The sequence below is a fragment of the Mustelus asterias genome, chromosome 29, assembly GCF_964213995.1.
Source record: "Mustelus asterias chromosome 29, sMusAst1.hap1.1, whole genome shotgun sequence".
NCBI classification, from domain to species: Eukaryota; Metazoa; Chordata; class Chondrichthyes; order Carcharhiniformes; family Triakidae; genus Mustelus; species Mustelus asterias.
In genome coordinates this window covers 8,191,168-8,212,071 of record NC_135829.1, presented here as the reverse complement: position 1 = coordinate 8,212,071, position 20,904 = coordinate 8,191,168, and the positions used below count along the sequence as shown (strand labels likewise).

General features: G+C 47.9%; 1 protein-coding gene across 1 annotated transcript in view; it reads left to right on the top strand.

Moving 5' to 3' along the window:
- The first annotated feature begins 17,162 nt into the window (after window positions 1-17,162).
- LOC144480530 (sorbitol dehydrogenase-like) overlaps window positions 17,163-20,904 on the top strand; it is a 56,745-nt gene continuing 53,003 nt past the window's right edge. Inside the window, exons 1-2 of the mRNA XM_078200094.1 lie at window positions 17,163-17,321; window positions 20,719-20,878. Of these exons, the coding sequence (XP_078056220.1) occupies window positions 17,171-17,321; window positions 20,719-20,878 (311 nt within the window). The 5' untranslated portion in view covers window positions 17,163-17,170. The remainder of the gene's footprint in view (window positions 17,322-20,718; window positions 20,879-20,904) is intronic.

Below are 20,904 nucleotides of genomic sequence, written 5' to 3'. Positions count from 1 at the left end.
TAGGTTTGGGGTTAGATTTCTGGAGGACTTGCCTTCACAAAACCCGCACTGCTTAAATGATCCTCCCTCCTATTTAGGAGATTATTGCATTGCATTTATCTTTCTGTTGAATATTTTTTAAATAAAAGAAGTCGCCCCCCCACCCAAGTCAGCCCATCTCACCAAGTTTCTATTACTGGGTTGTAAATTTTTGTTTTCAGTCCCACCTGAGTTGGGTTTCCTTTAGTTGCTGTTGTGATCCGTTAGAGAAGATGTTTAAAAATATATATTACAAACATACCCTTCCCACATACACACACAAAGAAATGGATTGATGAAACCTTTCAATTATTTAATCCTTGGTTTGAAATTATACCTTTTTAAGGGAAAGTGCATGTGAGGTGCGGAAATTGTGATTCACTTTGTGAAATTATATTAAGGGAATTGCTGTCACATTTATAATCTGGTCATGGAGTGTGAGAACCAGCATCAGATTCATAAACTAGTCTAGACAGAGATTAGTCTGGAAATTTATGAGTATCTTAGCCCCTCCGAGGGTGGCATAGCGGTTACCACTGCTGCCTCACAGCGCTAGGGACCCAGGTTCAATTCCAGCCTCGGGTCACTGTCTGTGTGGAGTTTGCACGTTCTCCCTGTGTCTGCGTGGGTTTCCTCCGGGCGCTCCGGTTTCCTCCCACAGTCCGAAAGATGTGTTGGTGAGGTGCATTGCCCGTGCTAAATTCTCCCTCAGTGTACCCGAACAGGTGCTGGAGTGTGGCGACTAGGGGATTTTCACAGTAACTTCATTGCAGTGTTAATCTAAGTTTTACTTGTGACACCAGTAAATACTTTAAACTTTAATTTTAATTGGAACATTGATTTCTATTAAATATTAAAGTTTAAGTTTATTTATTGGTGTCATGGGTAGGCTTACATTAACACTGCAATGAAGTTACCGTGAAAATCCCCCAGTTGTCACACTCTGGCGCCTGTTTGGGTACACTGAGGGAGAATTTAGCACGGCAAATGCACCTAACCAGCACGTCTTTCGGACTGTGGGGTGAAATCGGAGCATCCGGAGAAAACACACGCAGACACGGGGAGAACGTGCAGACTCCACACAGACAGTGACCCAATCCGAGAATCGAACCGGATCTCCAGTGCTGTGAGACAGCAGTGCTAAGCACTGTGCCACCGCTGCCAAGTTGTGCCAGTTTATCGATCGGCAATGTGGAATCGCAAGACTGTGTTTGGGGTGGGTGTGTATCGGAATGTGAAGTGATCTTATTCAAACATGTAAGATCCTGAGGGGACCTGACAGGGTGGATGTGAGAGGATGTTTCCCCGCTTGGAAAAGGCTAGAAGTAGGAGGACACAGTTTTAAGATGAGGAGAATTTCTTTCTCTTCCATAGGGACGTTGACCTAGCATCAGTCATTGGGAATCTATTATTGAAGAAGAGCACTCAGGAAAGTATGAAGTGATTCGAACAAATTAACATGGTTTTACTAAAAGGAAATCCTGTTGACAAATTTATTGGAGATTTTAAGCATGTATGTAGCAAGGTAGATAAAGGAGAAACAGTAGATGTTGTATAGTTAGATTTTGGAAAGGTTTTTGATAAGGTGCTGCACAAAAGGTTAATAGCCAAGAAAAGTGCACATGGAGTTGGAGGTATTATATGAACATTGATAAAGGGAGTATTAGTTAACAGATTGGGGGTGGCACGGTGGCACAGTGGTTAGCACTGCTGTCCTCACAGCTCCAGGGACCCGGGTTCCATTCCAGCCTCGGGTGACTGTCTGTGTGGAGTTTGCATGTTCTCCCCATGTCTGTATGGGTTTCCTCCGGGTGCTCTGGTCTCCTCCCACGGTCCAAAGATGTGCGGGTTAGGTGGATTGGTCATGTTTAAATTGCCCCTTTGTGTCCCAAGATGCAGAGGTTAAATGGATTAGCCATGGTAAAAGCGTGGGGCTACGGGGATAGGGTGGGAGGAGACGGTCTGGGTCAGATACTCTGTCAGAATCGGTGCAGATTTGATGGGCCAAATAGCCTCTTCTGCACTGTAGGGGTTCATGACTCAGATAGAAAGTAGAGAGTAGGCATAAATGGGATCTTTTTCAAACTGGCGGGTGGTGGATGGTGGTGTGTGCCTCAAGGGTCAGTTATCAGCTATTTACAATCTATATTCATGATTTAGCTCAAGATACAGAGCAATGTAGCTAATTTTCCTGATGTTACAAAGCTAGGTAGGAAGGTAAGCTATGGGGTGGACACAAAGAGATTGCAGAAAGATATAGAACAGGTTAAGTGAGTGAGTAACAAGATGGCAGGTGGATTATAGGGGAATGTGATGTTATTCACTTTGGCTGAAAGAATCGAGAGGCATTTTTCAAAAGGTGTGTGAAAGTGTTGATGTTTGAAGGGACTTGGGTGTGCTTATACAAGGAAACCAAACTGTGTGCAGTATTGGTCCCCTTATTTGCGGAAGGATATATTGGCCTTGGAGGAAGTGCAGAGAAGGTTCACCAGGTTGATACCAGAGATGAGGGGTGTTGATTATGAGGAGAGACTGAGCAGATTGGGTTTGTACTCGTTGGAATTTAGAAGGCTGAGGGGGGGATCTTATAGAGACCTATAAGATAATGAAGGGGCTGGATAGGGTAGAGGTGGAGAGATTCTTTCCACTTAGAAAGGAAGCTAGAACTAGAGGGCACAGCCTCAAAATAAAGGGGGGTCAGTTTAGGACAGAGTTGAGGAGGAACTTCTTCTCTCAGAGGGTGGTGAATCTCTGGAATTCTCTGCCCACTGAAGTGGTGGAGGCTACCTTGTTGAATATGTTGAAATCACGGATAGATGGATTCCTGATCGGTAAGGGAATTAGGGGTTATGGGGATCAGGCGGGTAAGTGGAACTGATCCACTTCAGATCAGCCATGATCTTATTGAATGGCGGGGCAGGCTCGAGGGGCTAGATGGCCTACTCCTGCTCCTATTTCTTATGTTCTTATGTAACCAAAATTTTAGCAGCAAGCAATTAGGAAGGCAAGGGGCATGTTGGCCTTTATTGCAAAGGAATTGGAATATAGGAATAAAGAGTTCCCTTCAGCCTAGAATACTGAAAGGCCCGGATAGAGTGGACGTGGAGAAGATGTTTCCATTAGCAGGAGACTAGGATCTGAGGACACAGCCTCAGGTTAAAGGGACGACCCTTTAGAACCGAGATTAGGAATTTCTTCAGCCAGAGGGTGGTGAATCTGTGGAATTCATTGCCACAGAAGGCTGTGGAGGCTGGGTCATTGAGTGTATTTAAGACAGGGATAGATAGGTTCTTGATTGGTAAGGGGATCAAAGGTTACGGGGAAAAGGCAGGAGAATGGGGTTGAGAAACTTCGCCATGATTGAATGGCAGCCATGATTCGATGGGCCGAACAGCCTAATTTTGCTCCAATATCTTATGGAGTTGCACAGAGGTTTGGTGAGGCCATATCTAGAGCACTGTCTGTAGTTCTGGTCTCCACATTGAATAAAGGATAATGCTGGCATTGGAGGCGATAGAGTGAAAGTTCACTAAAATAGGAGCAGGAGCATGGTGGCTTCACAGCGCCAGGGACCCGGGTTCAATTCCAGCCTTGGGTGACTGTGCGAAGTCTGCACATACTCCCTGGATCTGCGTGGGTTTCCTCTGGGTGCTCCGGTTTCCTCCCACAGTCCAAAGATGTGCAAGTAGGTGGATTGGCCATGCTAAATTGTGCCTTAGTCTCCAAAGATGTGTAGGTTAGGTGGATTGGTTGTGCTAAATTATGCCTTAGTCTCCAAAGATGTGTAGGTTAGGATGGATTGGCCATGCTAAATTGTGCCTTAGTCTCCAAAGATGTGTAGGTTAGGTGGATTGGCCATGCTAAATTGCCCCTTAGTGTCCAAAGATGTGTAGGTTAGGAGGATTGGCCGTAAATGTGTAGGGTGACAGGGAATATGGCGGGGGAGAGAGAGAGGTCCTGGATGGGATACTCTGTCAGAGAGTTGATGCAGGCTTGATGGGCTGAATGGCCTCTTTCTGTACTGTGGGGATTCTATGAATAAGGCCATTCAGCCCTTCGCGCCTGTTCCCACCATTCAATGTGTTCATGGCTGATCATCCAACTCAGTAATCTGTTCCTACTTTCCCCCCATATTCTTTGATCTCTGTAGCCCCAGGAGCTATATCCAGCTCCTTCTTGAAAATATGCAATGTTTTGGCCTCAACTGCCTTCTGTGGTAGTGAATTCCACACATTCACCCACCCTCTGGGTGAAGAAGTTTCTCCTCATCTCAGTCCTAAGTGGTTTACCCCGTATCCTCAGACTGTGACCCCTGGTTCCGGATTCCACCCAAGGCTGGGATAAACAGGTTCTTGGTCTCTCAGGAAATCAAGCGATATGAGGAATGTGCAGGCGAATCCCGAGATCAGCCGTAATCGTACTGAATGGCCGGAGCAAGCTCAGCCATATGGATAAAAGCAAATTACTGCGGATGTTGGAATCTAAAACCAAAGGAGAAAACGCTGGAAACTCTCAGCAGGTCTGGCAGCATCTGCTTTGACAAAGGGTCATCTGGACTCGAAACATCAGCTCTTTTCTCTCCTTACAGATGCTGCCAGACCTGCTGAGATTTTCCAGCATTTTCTCTTTTGGTTTCAGCCAGACATAGGGTCTACTCCTGCTCCTGCTTCTTGTACAGGGAAGGCTCGAGGGGCCGAATGGCCCACTCCAGCTCCTAATTCATAAATTGGTATCTGGGAATAAGGACCCATCTCCAGGCAATGTAGCAGCGAGGCATGAAGTAGCATTTTATTGAGCCAGTGGTAAGGACTTAGGTTGCTAGACAAAGTTCACATAGAATCCCTACAGTGCAGAAGTTAAAAAGTTAAAGTTAGATTATTTATTAGTGTCACAAGTAAGGCTTACATTAACACTGCAATGAAGTTACTGTCAGATTCCCCGAGTTGTCACATTCTGGTGCCTGTTCGGGTCAATGCACCTAACCAGCATGTCAAGTCTGCACCGACCACAATCCCACCCAGACCCCATTCCCGCAACCCCACATATTTACCCTGCTAATCCCCCTGGCACTAGGGTCAATTTAGCATGGCCAATCAACCGAACCCACACACCTTGGGACTGTGGGGGGAAACCAGAACAGCAGATGGAAACCCATGCAGACACAGGGAGAATGTGCAAACTCCACACAGACAGTGATCCGAGACTGGATTTGAACCCGGGTCCCTGGCGCTGTGAGGCAGCAGTGCTAAGCACTGTGCCACCGTGCCGTCCCGTTCATGGAATTCTATTAACATTCTCTAACATCGGAAATATTCCAAATGAATTATCTCCAAAATGCGACTGAACAAGGTGTCATATAAGGGTTAAAGATGGCTATCGTTAATTTTCCAATTAAAATGTGATGGACCAAGTGCTGGGCAGGACCATTAACCTGGAGGATACGTTTCATATTCATCATACGCAGATAAGAGTAACAAAACGTTCTCCCAGCGTGAGAGGATTGAGCTATGAGGAAAGACTGGAGGAAATAAGGTTTTTAGTCTTAAACTATCGTCTCCGTTGCCTCATTTTATCGAGAGAGGGTGTACATAAGACCATAAGAAATAGGAACAGGAGTAGACCATTCAGCCCCTCGAGCCTGCTCTGCCCCATTCCATAGGATTGTGGCTGGTCCAACATTCCTCACGTCCACTTTCCTCCCCTTTCCCCATAACCCTTGATTTCCCCCTCCTGATCAAAAATCTATCTCAGCCTTAAATATACACAAGGACTCTGCAACCACAGCTCGCTGTGACAAGGAGTTCCAAAGACTCTCAACCCTCTGAGAGAAGAAATTCCTCCTCCTCTCAGTCTGAAATTGGCGCCCCTTTATTCGGAGACTGTGTCCTCGGGCCTGATTGGACTTCAAAGTGCATCAATGTTGAGGGCCACGTTAGTCAGATTTCTGTTCTACAAGGGAGTCGGGGATGTGGGTGAGGGGGTGCAGGGGATGTGGGTGAGGGGGTGCAGGGGATGTGGGTGAGGGGGTGCAGGGGATGTGGGTGGGGGGGAGGCAGGGGATGTGGGTGAGTGGGTGCAGGGGATGTGGGTGGGGGGATGTGCAGGGGATGTGGGGGGTTGGCGGGGATGTAGGTGGGTACAGGGGAATGTGGGTGGGGGTGCAGGGGATGTGAGTGGGTGCAGAGGGGTGGGTGGGTGCAGAGGATGTGGGTGGGTGCAAAGGTGTAGGCAGAAAATGAGAGTTAAGGCCACAGTCAGATCACTTGCGATCTTGTTTAGCAGGGTAGACTTGGGCCCCAGTCTTATTTCATATGTCCTTATCTTCTTCCAGTGCTCGCTAAGACATGAGACAAGGTGTCGCAGGCTAAAGTTAAAGATCAGTTTAGGGTAAAAGCAAATCATATAGAAACTAGAAGCAGGAGGAGGCCATTCGGCCCCTCAAGCCTGCTCCGCCATTCATTATGATGATGGCTGATCATAAAACTCAATATCCTGATTCCCCCTTTCCTCCCATATCCCTTGATCCCTTTAGCCCTCAGAGCTATATCTAATTTAATGGGCAGCACGGTAGCACAGTGGTTAGCACTGCTGCCTCACAGCACCAGGGACCCGGGTTCGATTCCGGGCTCGGGTCACTGTCAGTGTGGAGTTTGCACGTTCTCCCCGTGTCTGCGTGGGTTTCCTCCGGGTGCTCCGGTTTCCTCCCACGTTCTGAAAGACGTGCTGGTTAGGGTGCGTTGACCCAAACAGGTGCTGGAGTGTGGCGACAAGGGGAATTTCACAGTAACTTCATTGCAGTGTTAATGTAAAGCCTTACTTGTGACTAATAAATAACCTTTATAAACTAATTTCTTCTTGAAATCACACAACGTTTGGGCCTCAACTATTTTCTTCCACAGATTCACCACTCTCTGGGTGAAGAAATTTATTTTCACCTCAGTCCTGAAATGTTTAGTCTTATCCTCAAACTATGACCTCCTAGTTTTGGACTCTCCCCTTTCACCCTCAGGAACAGTTCCTGCAGATGCTGGAATCTGAAACAAAAATAAAAAATGCTGGAAAATCTCATCAGCATGTGCGGAGAGAGAATAGAGCTAATGTTTTGAATCTGGGTGATTCTTCGTCAGAGATGAACAATTTAGGAGTCAGGTCAGGTGAAGCTTCTATATGTAAAGAAGTCATCAGACCCTTGGAAAGGTCCTCGGGGATCGGATAGCCGGGAGGCAAACAGTGCAGATATGTTGGGGACTTGGAAGGAGGAGTTGGTGGGAGAATTGGAAGATTATTCTTTGGCTGGTCAGCTAAGGTGGCCAAGTGGCCTCCCCCATGTGATGACCAGTGAGATCCACTCTCCTTTGATTGGATAGTTTGGGGTTATTTTCCTTGGAACAAAGGATGCTGTGAGGTGATTTGGGACACGGACTTGTTTGGGACTTGGGCAACACGGTGGCACAGTGGTTAGCACTGCTGCCTCACAGCACCAGGGACCTGGGTTCGATTCCCGGCCTCGGGTCACTGCCTGTGTGGAGTTTGTACATTCTCCTCGTGTCTGCGTGGGTTTCCTCCGGGTGCTCCGGTTTCCACCCACACTCCAAAGACGTGCTGGTTAGGGTGCATTGGCCATGCTAAATTCTCCATCAGTGTACCCGAACAGGTGCCGGAGTGTGGCAACGAGGGGATTTTCACAATCACTTCTTTGCAGTGTGAAAGTGGACTTATAAATAAACTTTACTTTTGACAGAGGTGTACAAAATTATGAGGGGAAGAGATTAGAGTGGACAGGATATAATTGTTTCCCTGAGAATCATACCATCATCGAATTGAACCCGGGTCCCTGGCACTGGGAGGCAGCAGTGCTAACCACTGTGTTGCCTTGGTGGAGAATGCTAAAACCAGGGGACATAGATTCAAGATGAGTGGCAGTAGGTGTAGAGGGGACATGAGGAAGAACGCATAGGGTGTTGGGTGTCTGGAATTCACTGCCCAAGTTGGTGGTGGAGGCAGAGACCCTAAACTCTTTTAAAAAGTACCTGGATCCACACCTTAAGTGCTTTAAGCTATGGGCCGGGTGTAGGAAGGTGGGATTAGAAAAGGGCATCTGGGGCTGGCATGGACAAGATGGGCTGAATGGCCTCCTCTTATGCTGTAACTTTTCTATGGTTCTATGAAAGCGCCGACTCCCATTAAGTATCTAATTTAACTGAAATAACTAAAACAGAAAATGCTGGAAAATCTCACAACGTCTGGCAGCGTCTGTGGAGAGAGAAATGCACTCACCCAATGAAGGAGTAGCACTCCGAAAGCTCGTGATTCCAAATAAACTCTAGAATCATAGAATCACTACAGTACAGAAAGAGGCCATTCGGCCCATCGAGTCTGCACCGACCACAATCCCACCCAGGCCCTACCCCCATATCCCACCCACTAATCCCTCTAACCTACGCATCTCAGGACACTAAGGGGCAATTTTTAGCACGGCCAATCAACCTAACCCGCACATCTTTGGACTGTGGGAGGAAACCAGAGCACCCGGAGGAAACCCACGCAGGCACGAGGAGAATGTGCAAACTCCGCACAGACAGTGACCCAAGCCGGGAATCGAACCCAGGTCCCTGGAGCTGTGAAGCAGCAGTGCTAACCACTGTGCTACCGTGCCGCCCAAACTCTGTTGGACTTTAACCTGGTGCTGTGAGACTTCTTACTGTGCCCACCCCTGTCCAACTCCGGCATCTCCACCAGGAGAGAGAAATGGAGTTACTGGGCAGAAGTTTGGGGTCCCCCCCACCCTCCTCCTCCCCCCCCCCCCATCCGCCACCAGCAGCGGGGTCTTACAGTCCAGTGGACGCCAATGGATGGCTCGTGCCATAGCGGGGTTGTGAAATTCCGCCCAGCAACTTCCAATCCGCATGATTCCTCTTTCTAATTTAGCTGGTCTGATGAACGAGGTCGGCTGGAATCTCACCACCGTTTGCGCCGGTGGGATTTTCCCATCCCGCCGCAGTGAACGGGAGAGTTGGCTGGCCACCAAATTTTCCGACTTCCCTGCGGTGGGAACGTGGTGCGAACGGAGCGGTAAGATCACTGCCCAAGTCTTTTTTGAGCATTTTCCGCCTACATAAAGTTAGCAACAGAAGCCCGTCTGCCTACAATCTCTAGCACATATGAATTAGCCTGTAAGGACCTGATTTCTCTTTAAAAGGCATCTTTCCTCTCTCCACAGGAAAAACGACCAGTTCCAGAGCTCTGCCCTGGTGGTAAGTCAGTTCTGCTCCAGCCTAATGTCCTTTAAAATTGTGTGTTTATTATTACCGTTATTATATTTCCCAGCAAGGTATTGTATGTTTTGTCAGATAAATGGGTTATAATGCGATGAATCTTTCAGTGAAACACGCAAACATATCTAACAAAGAGCTGGAGGAGGCCATTCAGCCCCTTGAATTTACTCCACCATTTAATTGGATCTTGGCTGATCTAACAGTAAACTCGAATCTGCATCTCACCTACTCCCGATAACCTCGCACCTCCTTGCTTACCAAGAATCTAGCCACCTCTGCCTTAACAATATTCAAAGATTCTGCTTCTCGGCCTTTTGGCTAGGATCAAGTGTGGTCTGGTGATGCTGCACTTGGTTGAGGTTATTGGGTTGCATTTGAGCTTCATTTTCATATGAAGCTATTTTTAAAAGCGGCATCTCAGCCTTTTGGCTAAGATGCAAATGAGATCAAGCCTTGGGGGCGGAGATGTCTGCCTACTCCAATCAGCTTGGCTCATGTAGATCAGACCCAAGACTGGGTAAAGGGTCGCATACCCTGTCTTGTCAGCTTGGATTGGAAATGTCTCAACTTGTTGAGACTCTGAATTGGACTTGATTTGATTGAATTGGAAAAGTATAAAAAAAATATTCAAAGATTCTGCTTCCGCCGCCTATCCAGGAAGAAAGTTCCAAAGAGTCAGGAGCCTCTGAGAGAGAGAATTTAAAGTTTATTTATTATTTGCCACAAGTGGCGGAAGGTGTAGAGGAGACATGAGGAAGGACTGTTTTACGCAGAGGGTGGTCTGGAATTCGCTGCCCGAGTAGGTGGTGGAAACAGAGACCCGAAACTCTTTTTAAAAAGTACCTGGATCTGCACCTTAAGTGCTATAAGCTATGGGCCGGGTGCAGGAAGGTGGGATTAAAGTTTAAAGTTTATTTATTAGTGTCACAAGTCGGCTTACATTAACACTGCAGTGAAGTCACTGTGAAAATCCCCCTCGTCGCCACACTCCTGTTCGGGTAACACTGAGGGAGAATTTAGCACGGCCAATGCACCCTAACCAGCATGTCTTTCAGACTGTGGGGGGAAACCGGAGCACCCGGAGGAAGTTTATTTATTTATTAGTGTCACAAGCAGCCTTACATTAACGTTGCAATGAAGTTACTGTGAAAAATCCCTAGTTGCCACACTCCGGTGCCTGTTTGGGTCAATGCGCCCTAACCAGCACGTCTTTCGGACTGTGGGAGGAAACTGGAGCATCCGGAGGAAACCCACGCAGACACGGGGAGAACGTGCAGACTCTGCACAGACAGTGACCCGGGAATTGAACCTGGGTCCCTGGTGCTGTGAGGCAGCAGTGCTAACCACTGTGCCACCATGCCAAATTTCACCTCATCTCTGTTTTAAATGGGTGAACCCTCATTTTTAAACAGTAACACCTTAGTTGTAGAATCTCCCACGAGAGGAAACACCCTCTCCACATCCACCCTGTCATGGACTCCCCCTCAAGATCTTAAATGTTTCAATCAAGTTGCCTCTTACTCTGTTAAACTCCAGTGGATACAAGTCTAGCCTGTCCACCATTTCCTCAGAAGACAACTCGCGCACTTCAAGTACTGGTCTGGTAAATGTCCTCTGAGCTGTTTCCAACGAAATTACATCCTTGAAAAATGGCACAACCTTAAAGTTTAATTACTGGTGTCACAAGTCGGCTTACATTAACCCCGGCGCCTGTTCGGGTACACTGAGGGAGAATTTAGCATGGCCAATGAACCCTAACCAGCACATCTTTCGGACTGTGGGAGGAAACCGGAGTACTTGGAGGAAACCCACGCGGACACGGGGAGAATGTGCAAACTCCACACAGACAGTGACCCAAGCCGGGAATCGAACCCGGGTCCCTGGCGCTGTGAGGCAGCAGTGCTAACCACTGTGCCGCCGTGCCAAGTATTCCATGAGCTCCTTGTTTGATCTGCGTCAAGCTGAGTAGGCATTTACTCCACAGTCCTTTCAGATTCTGGCTCCTAATCTATGCAGAATATATTGGAATATGTTGCTGTTTTTCAAGGTTGCCAGGTGTCACTTTTCAAAAGTTTTGCCTGCGATCTTTCCCCTTAATTCAAGGACTCTCAACAGAAACTCGTTTACAATAAAGTCATGTTATTTTTTTTCAATCCAAAACCAATCTTTTGAGCTAATCTTACACAAGCTTGTCTTGTACAGTCCTATCAGCTACAGGCTCCCAATATAGCGTTAGCATCACTGCGGTGAATAAATGGGTCTTAATGTCATCAGAAGCTGCCCGAAACGGACAATTTTATTTCTTGGCCCTATGACTGCTTGCTGTGAGCGTTACACAGGATTGAAGGGACATAGGAACTCGGAGCGAGAGTAGGTAGGACCTTCCAGCCTGCTCCGCCTTTCTATCTGATCATAGCTGATCTTCATCTCATAAGTTGATAAGATATAGGAGCAGAATTAGACCATTCGGCCCATCGAGTCCCCTCCGTCATTTGATTATGGCTGATATGCTCTTCATCCCCATTTTCCTGCCTTCTCCCCTTAACCCTTCAACCCCATTACCAATTAAAAATCTGTCTAACTCCTCCTTAAATGTACTCACTGTCCCAGCATCCACCGCACTTTGGGGGAGCGAATTCCACAGATTCACAACCCTTTGGGAGAAGTAGTTTCTCCTCAACTCTGTTTTAAATTTGCTGCCCCTTATCCCAAGACTCATCCTAACTCCACTTCCCTGCCTTTTCCCCAAAGCCCTTTATCCTGCTTTTGATCAAATATTTATCCATCTCTTTCCTGAATCCATTCATTGATTCTGCATCCACTGGAGGCCATTTGGGGAATTGGGTCTGCACCGACTCACCAACAGAGGATCCCATCCAGGCCATATCCCCGTAGCCCCATGTATTTACCGCACTAATCTCGGGACACTAAGGGGCAATTTAGCATGGCCAATCCACCTAACCTGCACATCTTTGGACACTAAGGGGCAATTTAGCATGGCCAATCCACCTAACCTGCACATCTTTGGACACTAAGGGCAATTTAGCATGGCCAATCCACCTAACCTGCACATCTTTGGATACTAAGGGGCAATTTAGCATGGCCAATCCAACTAACTTGCACATCTTTGGGCACTAAGGGGCCATTCCCATGGGCCAATCCACCTAACCTGCACATCTTTGGATTGTGGGAGGAAACCGGAGCACCCGGAGGAAACCCATGCAGACATGGGAAGAATGTGCGAACTCCACACAGACAGTGACCCGAGCCAGAATTGAACCTGGGTCCCTGGCGCTGTGAGGCAGCAGCGCTAACCACTGTGCCACCCTGACACCACTCCGTCTCCTCACCTGAAGCATTTGATCAAGGAAGCAGCCCTCCAATAAAGTTATATACAGTCTTGAAAAATGTTTTTGATGTATCAGATGTGCACCAATTCTGGGGCTACTGACACTCTATTCTGGTTTAATTTTACTTGCTGTGGGCTGTATTAGTTAGTCTTCAAGCCTGTTTTACCCCTTTGCTGAGTGTGTCCAACCCTTTCAGTCTTCATGCTCCATTGTGACATCCATCTTCCGTACCTCCATTGATACCTTTATTTATTAAATAAGGGTGGCACAGTGGTTAGCGCTGCTGACTCACAGCGCCAGGGACCCGGGTTCAATTCTGCCCTCAAGTCACTGTGCAGAGTTTGCACGTTCTCCCCGTGTCTGCGTGGGTTTCCTCCGGGTGCTCCGGTTTCCTCCCACAATCCAAAGGTGTGTGTGTTAGGTTGATTGGCCATGCTAAATTGACCCCAGTGTTGGGGGGATTAGCAGGGTAAACATGTGGGGTTACGCGAATAAGACCTGGGTGGGATTGTGGTCGTTGCAGGCTCGATGGGCTGAATGGCCTCCTCCTGCACTGTAATGACTCCAATGATTATTAGTCACAAGTCGGCTTACATTAACACTGCAGTAAGGTTTCTGTGAAAATCTCCTAGTCGCCACACTCCGGCGCCTGTTCGGGTACACTGAGGGAGAATTTAGCATGGACAATGCACAACCATTTGGGGTAGAGGCAGCACTACCCTACTGGTCCGGATGGGGTACCCGGACGTGCACTCAGATCCTGCATGGATCAGCTGGCGGAGGTATTCACAGACATCTTCAACCTCTCTTTACAACAATCTGAGGTCCCTATCTGCTTCAAGAAGAAGACCATCATCCTGGTACCTAAGAAAAACCAAGCAGCGTGCCTTAATAACTATCGGCTGGTGGCTCTGACATCCATCATTATGAAGTGCTTCGAAAAGTTAGTCATGGCACGAATCAATTCCAGCCTCCCAGGTTGCCTGGATCCACTACAGTTTGCCTACCACCGCAACAGGCCCATAGCAGATGCCATTTCCCTGGCCCTGCACTCAACCCTGGAACACCTAGATAACAAGGACACTTATGTCAGACTCCTATTTATTGACCACAGCTCAGCCTTCAACACTATTATTCCCACGAAACTCATCTCCAAACTCCGTGGCCTGGGCCTCGGCTCCTCCCTCTGCGACTGGATCCTCAACTTCCTAAATCACAGACTGCAATCAGTAAGGATAGGCAACAACACCTCCTCCACGATCATCCTCAACACCGGTGCCCCAAAAGGCTGTGTTCTCAGCCCCCCACTATACTCCTTATACACCTATGACTGTGCGGAAAATTCTCTCCAATTGATTTTCAAGTTTGCTGATGACACCACCGTAGTGGGTCGGATCTCAAACAATGACGAGACAGAGTACAGGAATGAGATAGAGAATCTGGCGAACTGGTGCGGCAACAATAATCTCTCCCTCAATGGCAACAAAATGAAGGAGATTGTCATCGACTGCAGGAAGCGTAAAGGAGAACATGCCCCTGTCTACATCATTGGGGACGAAGTAGAAAGGGTTGAGGGCTTTAAGTTTTTAGGTATCCAGATCACCAACAGCCTGTCCTGGTCCCCCCATGCCGACACTATAGTTAAGAAAGCCCACCAACGCCTCTACTTTCTCAGAAGACTAAGGAAATTTGGCATGTCAGCTACGACTCTCACCAACCTTTACAGATGTACCATAGAAAGCATTCTTTCTGGTTGTATCACAGCTTGGTATGGCTCCTGCTCTGCCCAAGACCGCAAGGGACTACAAAAGGTCGTGAATGTAACCCAATCCATCACGCAAACCAGCCCCCCATCCATTCACACTGTCTACACTTCCCGCTGCCTCGGCAAAGCAGTCAGCATAATGAAGGACCCCACGCACCCCGGACATTCTCTCTTCCACCTTCTTCCTTCAGGAAAAAGATAGAAAAGTCTGAGGTCACGTACCAACCGACTCAAGAGCAGCTTCTTCCCTGCTGCTGTCAGACTTTTGAATGGACCTACCTCGCATTAAGTTGATCTTTCTCTACACCCTAGCTATGACTGTAACGCTACATTCTGCACTCTCTCCTTTCCTTCTCTATGAACGGTATGTTTTGTCTGCATAGCGCGCAAGAAACAATACTTTTCACTGTATGTTCATACATGTGACAATAATAAATCAAATCAAATCAAAAACAATTCTGTGTACCTCAGTCATGTTGCCTTTTCTGTTCTAAGGAAAACAATCTCAATCTCTCCTCATAGCTACAATTCTCCTGCCCTGGCAACATTTGAGTAAATCTTCTTTGCACTCAATCATATTCATCTGCTTAGTACATAGCTTAATACTTTGGTATCTTTCCCTATCCTAAATGGCGGTGGCACAGTGGTTAGCACTGCTGCCTCACAGGGACCCAGGTTCGATTCCTGGCTTGGGTCACTGTCTGTGTGGAGTCTGCACGTTCTCCCCGTATCTGCGTGGGTTTCCTCCGGGTGCTCCGGTTTCCTCCCACAGTCCGAAAGACATGCTGGTTAGGTGCATTGGCCGTGCTAAATTCTCCCTCAGTGAACTTGAACAGGCGACTTGGGGATTTTCACCGTAACTTCATTGCAGTGTTAATGTAAGCCTTACTTGTGGCTGATAAATAAATTTTTAAAAAACTATTCATATCTTTAAAATCCAAAACGTCACTGGTATGATAAAAACAGGTGGGTTGTCCCTGCACTGCCTTTGCTGTGGCTCTGGAGTCACATGTAGGCCAGACCAGGTAAGGACGGCAGATTTCCTTCCCTAAAGGAACATTAGTGAACCAGATGGGTTTTTATGACAATGGTTTCATGGTCATCGTTAGACTTATTGTGGATTTTTACTGAATTCAAATTTCAATATCTCTTCATAGAATCATAGAATCCCTACAGTGCAGAAGAAGGCCATTCAGCCCATCGAGTCTGCACCGACCACAATCCCAATCCCCATAGCCCCATGCATTTTACCCTAGCTAGTCCCCCTGACTAATGGGCAATTTAGCGTGGCCAATCAACCTACATCTTTGGACTGTAGGAGGAAACCCACGCAGACACGGGGAGAACATGAAAACTCCACACAGACAGTGACTCAAGCCAGGAATCAAACCTGGGTCCCTGGTGCTGTGAGGCAGCAATGCTAACCACCGTGCCGCTTCTGTGGTGGGTTTCGAACCTGAATCTCCAGGAGACGAGTCCAGTGACCAAAAAACCCATCTGGTTCACGAATGTCCTTTGGGGAAGGAAATCTGCCGTCCTTACCTGGTCTGGCCTACATGTGACTCGAGAGCCACAGCAAAGTGGTTGCTCTCAACTGCCTCTGGATAAACTAGGGGTGGGCAATAGATGCTGGCCAGCCAGCGACGCCCATGTCCCACGAATGAATAAAAAAACACACCTTCTCGTAACTGGGACAGGAAAGAGTGTAGGGGACTAACACTTCTACGATCTCATTTCCATTCAGGTTTTTCAACTTTCAAGTGTTGGGGAATCCCAGTTACTTCACCAGAGGGTGGGAATTTGACAGAATCGGAGGCTGGGGTTACCCATAGACCCAGGGAACAGCCTGAACAATCAGTCATCTCTTTCTCCCATTAACGCACTGACTGCCACCCCACTCCCCTAATATTCGAGATTGGCAGTACTAATTAATTAAAATATCACATGATATTCTTTCCATCAAGTCAGGATAAATGCATGTTCCCATCTGTTCAAGGCCCTAACATTCCTCTGGAGTGGATTAGCAATGCTAAATTGCCCCTTAGTGTCCAAAGATGTGCGGGTTGGGTGGATTGGCCATGCTAAAATGTCCCTTAGTGTCCAAAGATGTGCGGGTTGGGTGGATTGGCCATGCTAAATTGCCCCTTAGTGTCCAAAGATGTGTGGGTTGGGTGGATTGGCCATGCTAAAATGTCCCTTAGTGTCCAAAGATGTGCGGGTTGGTTGGATTGGCCATGCTAAAATGTCCCTTAGTGCCCCAGATGTGCAAGTTAGGTGGATTAGCCATGCTAAAATGCCCCTTAGTTTCCTGGATGTGTAGGTTAGATGGCTTGATCATAGTAAATGCCCCTTAGTGTCCAAAGATGTGTAGGTTAGGTGGATTGGCCATGCTAAATTGCCCCTTAGTGTCCAAAGATGTGTAGGTTAGGTGGATTGGCCATGCTAAATTGCCCCGTCGTGTCCCAGATGTGTAGGTTAGATGGATTGGCCATGTTAAATTGCCTCTTAGTTTCCCAGATGTGTCGGTTAGATGCATTGGCTATGGTAAATGTGTGGAGTTGCGGGGATAGAGCGGGGTAATGGCCTGGGTAAGATGCTCTGTCGGAGAGTTTTTGGAGGCTCGATGGGCCGAATGGCCTCCTCCTGCCTTGTATGGATTCGATGATTCCACAACGTAAGCGAGAAACCCTGGCGTTATCGGATTCAGCATCCACTGTTTTTAGCTTTCTCGTTGTGCTCTTCTTCCAGATGTCCTGCTGAAAATGGGTTTTGTTGGGATCTGCACTGCCGACGTCCATTTCTGGTCAGATGGAAAATTTGCCGACATGGTCGTCAAGAAGCCCTTCGTTCTTGGGCACGAAGCCTCGGGCACTGTGGTTAAAGTGTCCTGCGGCGTGAACCATCTCAAAGCAGGTCAGTTGATGTGTGGTTTTACAATGAGCCAACAGTGTAACTTGTTCTACAATCAAAGCAAAATATCGCGGAGGTCGCAAATCGGCAATAAAAATGGAAAATGCTGGGGAACCTCGGCAGACCTGGCAGCATCTGGGGAGAGAGAAACAGAGTTAACATTTCAAGCCTATATGATGCTTCTTCAGAGCTAAAGAGAGGGAGAAATGTGATTGGCTTGGCACTGAGGTGGAGCAAAATAGTCGGTCAGTTGTCATAAATCCACAGAGGCGAAGGTCCCGTCACCAAAAGTTCCTTTATTTACAGAGTGCTCCATGTGTGCTCCCTGTTTCAGCAGGCAGAGAGACTGACGCACCTGCTTTAAATAGGGAACATGAGGTTCCCTGATTGAGTCCTAATTGAAGGCCCAATCAGGGACATCTTTTGATGATGACCCAATCAGGGATGTCTTGGAAAAGTTGCACTTTTTCGTTTTGACTTGGGAGGACTCAATCAGGGAGTTCAGACTCTGGCAGGCCAGCCTCATTTGCCTGACTGAAGTCATCACAACTGATAGGTAGGAGCTCAGGAGAATCAGAAACAGAAAATGCTGGAAAATCTCAGCAGTTCTGACAGCCTCTGTGAGGAGAGAGAATAGAGCCAACGTTCTGAATCTGGATGACCCTTCATCATTTAAACTCTCCCCACAGACCGAGATTTTCCAGCATTTTCTCTTTTTGATTCAGATTCCGGCATCCGCAGTATTTTGCTTTTATCAGGAGCTCAGGCGAGATTGCACAAGATAAAACAGGAGTGTTAATGACAGTTTAAAGACTAAAAACGGTGCTAACAGTAGTGTAACGATCAGACACAGCAGAATGTGTTAATTTCATAACAAGGCCTCAGCACTCTGAGAAAGCAAAACATAAAACAAGTGGCGGATAGCCCTGTGGGGGGAGGTGGGTGAGTGGCTGGATGGTGACATCAGGGATGGTGTTGGGACAAGAAAAGTTGGATCTGAAAAGGTGTGAAGATGGAGTAGAGAATTCATGGTCTGAACTTGTTGAACTCAATGTTGAGTCCGGAAGGCGCCTGATCGGAAGTTGAGGTACTGTTCCTCCAGGTTACATTGAGCTTCACTGGAACGTTGCTCGAGCCAAAGATCGTCAGTGGGCATGAGATAGAACAGGGTGGTGAATTGAAATAGCCAGCGACAGGAAGATTGGGGTCATGCTCATGAACTGAGTGAAGGTGTTCCGTGTAAATTGCCCGACTCTTTCCCACTTTCCATCCAGCCTGGACAATGGGATTAATTAAGTGTCTGGGAACTGGTTGCCTCGGGACTTATTGCTTAAAGCTAAGAGTAAGGTGTTGATTGATAAAGGCCAAGGGACTGGTTGATAAAGATCAAGGGGATGGTTACTAAGGACCACAGGATTGATTGTTAAGAACCATGGAACTAAGGACCAAGGGACTGGTTATTAAGGGCCAAGGGACTGGTTACTAAGGGCCTCGGGACTGGTTACTAAGGGCCTAGGGACTGGTTACTAAGGGCCTAGGGACTGGTTACTAAGGGCCAAGGGACTGGTTACTAAGGGCCAAGGGACTGGTTTCTAAGGGCCAAGGGATTGGTTTCTAAGGGCCAAGGGATTGGTTTCTAAGGGCCAAGGGATTGGTTTCTAAGGGCCAAGGGACTGGTTACTAAGGGCCAAGGGACTGGTTACTAAGGGCCAAGGGACTGGTTACTAAGGGCCAAGGGACTGGCTACTAAGGGCCAAGGGATTGGTTTCTAAGGGCCAAGGGACTGGTTACTAAGGGCCAAGGGACTGGTTACTAAGGGCCAAGGGACTGGTTACTAAGGGCCAAGGGACTGGCTACTAAGGGCCAAGGGACTGGCTACTAAGGGCCAAGGGACTGGCTACTAAGGGCCAAGGGACTGGCTACTAAGGGCCAAGGGACTGGCTACTAAGGGCCAAGGGACTGGCTACTAAGGGCCAAGGGACTGGTTACTAAGGGCCAAGGGACTGGTTACTAAGGGCCAAGGGACTGGTTACTAAGGGCCAAGGGACTGGTTACTAAGGGCCAAGGGACTGGTTACTAAGGGCCAAGGGACTGGTTACTAAGGGCCAAGGGACTGGTTACTAAGGGCCAAGGGACTGGTTACTAAGGGCCAAGGGACTGGTTACTAAGGGCCAAGGGACTGGTTACTAAGGGCCAAGGGACTGGTTACTAAGGGCCAAGGGACTGGTTACTAAGGGCCAAGGGACTGGTTACCAGGGGCCAAGGAACTGGTTACCAGGGGCCAAGGAACTGGTTACTAAGGGCCAAGGGACTGGTTACTAAGGGCCAAGGGACTGGTTACTAGGGGCCAAGGGACTGGTTACTAAGGGCCAAGGGGCTGGTTACTAAGGGCCAAGGGGCTGGTTACTAAGGGCCAAGGGGCTGGTTACTAAGGGCCAAGGGACTGGTTACTAAGGGCCAAGGGACTGGTTACTAAGGGCCAAGGGGCTGGTTACTAAGGGCCAAGGGACTGGTTACTATGGGCCAAGGGGCTGGTTGTTACGAGCCACAGGACTGACAGGTTGTGTGAAGGACATGGGCACTGATTGTTACAAGCCAGTGGGTTGGTTATTGAAGGCAAAGCAACTGATTGATACAGGCCAAACGTCTGGTTACTGAAGGCCAAGGGACTGGTTGTTAAAGGTCATGGGACCAAGGACCTCTGGGCAGGTTGTTAAGGGCTAAGGAACTGATTGCTAATGGCCAGGTTGGATGTGGAAATGTCACCTGGGGGAGGGGGGGGTGGGGGGTGGTGTGGAGGGGGAAACAGTTGTGGCTCACCTAGCCAGTGACTGTCTCTTGAGAGCTTGGTTAGTCGGGTTGCCAACTGTTGATTAAATGTATTCCTGGAGGTTTTATCACATGGATTTCCTCCACGCTCCAGCCATTAGTCGGCCAACACGTCCATCCTTGTGACACGCTGCCTTCCTACACCAATCGGAAAGCAACAAGACTCATGGCCCAGTTGGATGAAGGTTGACTGTTGGCCCAACAGCCTTTTCCCCCCATTTTGACTGAAATCAAAGAAAATGGCAAAGCAGAAGTGTTTTTTTGTGTCCCAATGACCTCCAGGGTCTCTCACACGCACACACACAGAGCAATGTCCCAGAGATCGACCTTTAATTCCTGGAGACTTCAGGGCAATCCTGAAGGGTTGGGTTAAAGTGAACACCTACGAACTTTAGCCGCTGAATTGTACATGGATCCGGTCCATGACGAGCAGAAAACAAGCCTCTCCCGTCAAAATGTCTCTGTGATTCACCTAATTTGATGCAGTCCCCATTTACCGCACTCTGATCTACACTGTTACAACTATTGTGTGCACTAAGTTTCCAAGTTTTCTCTTTCCCCTTTGCTGCAGGTGACAAGGTTACCATCGAACCTATTGTCCCCAGAGAGAACGATGAATATGTTAGAATTGGGCGTTACAACCTGTCACCAACATGCTTCCAGGCTGGCTTTCCTCCTGACGATGGGGCGATGTGCCGATTTTATGTCCACAAAGCCAACTACTGTTACAAGTTAGTCCTTTGCCAACAGTTTTAAT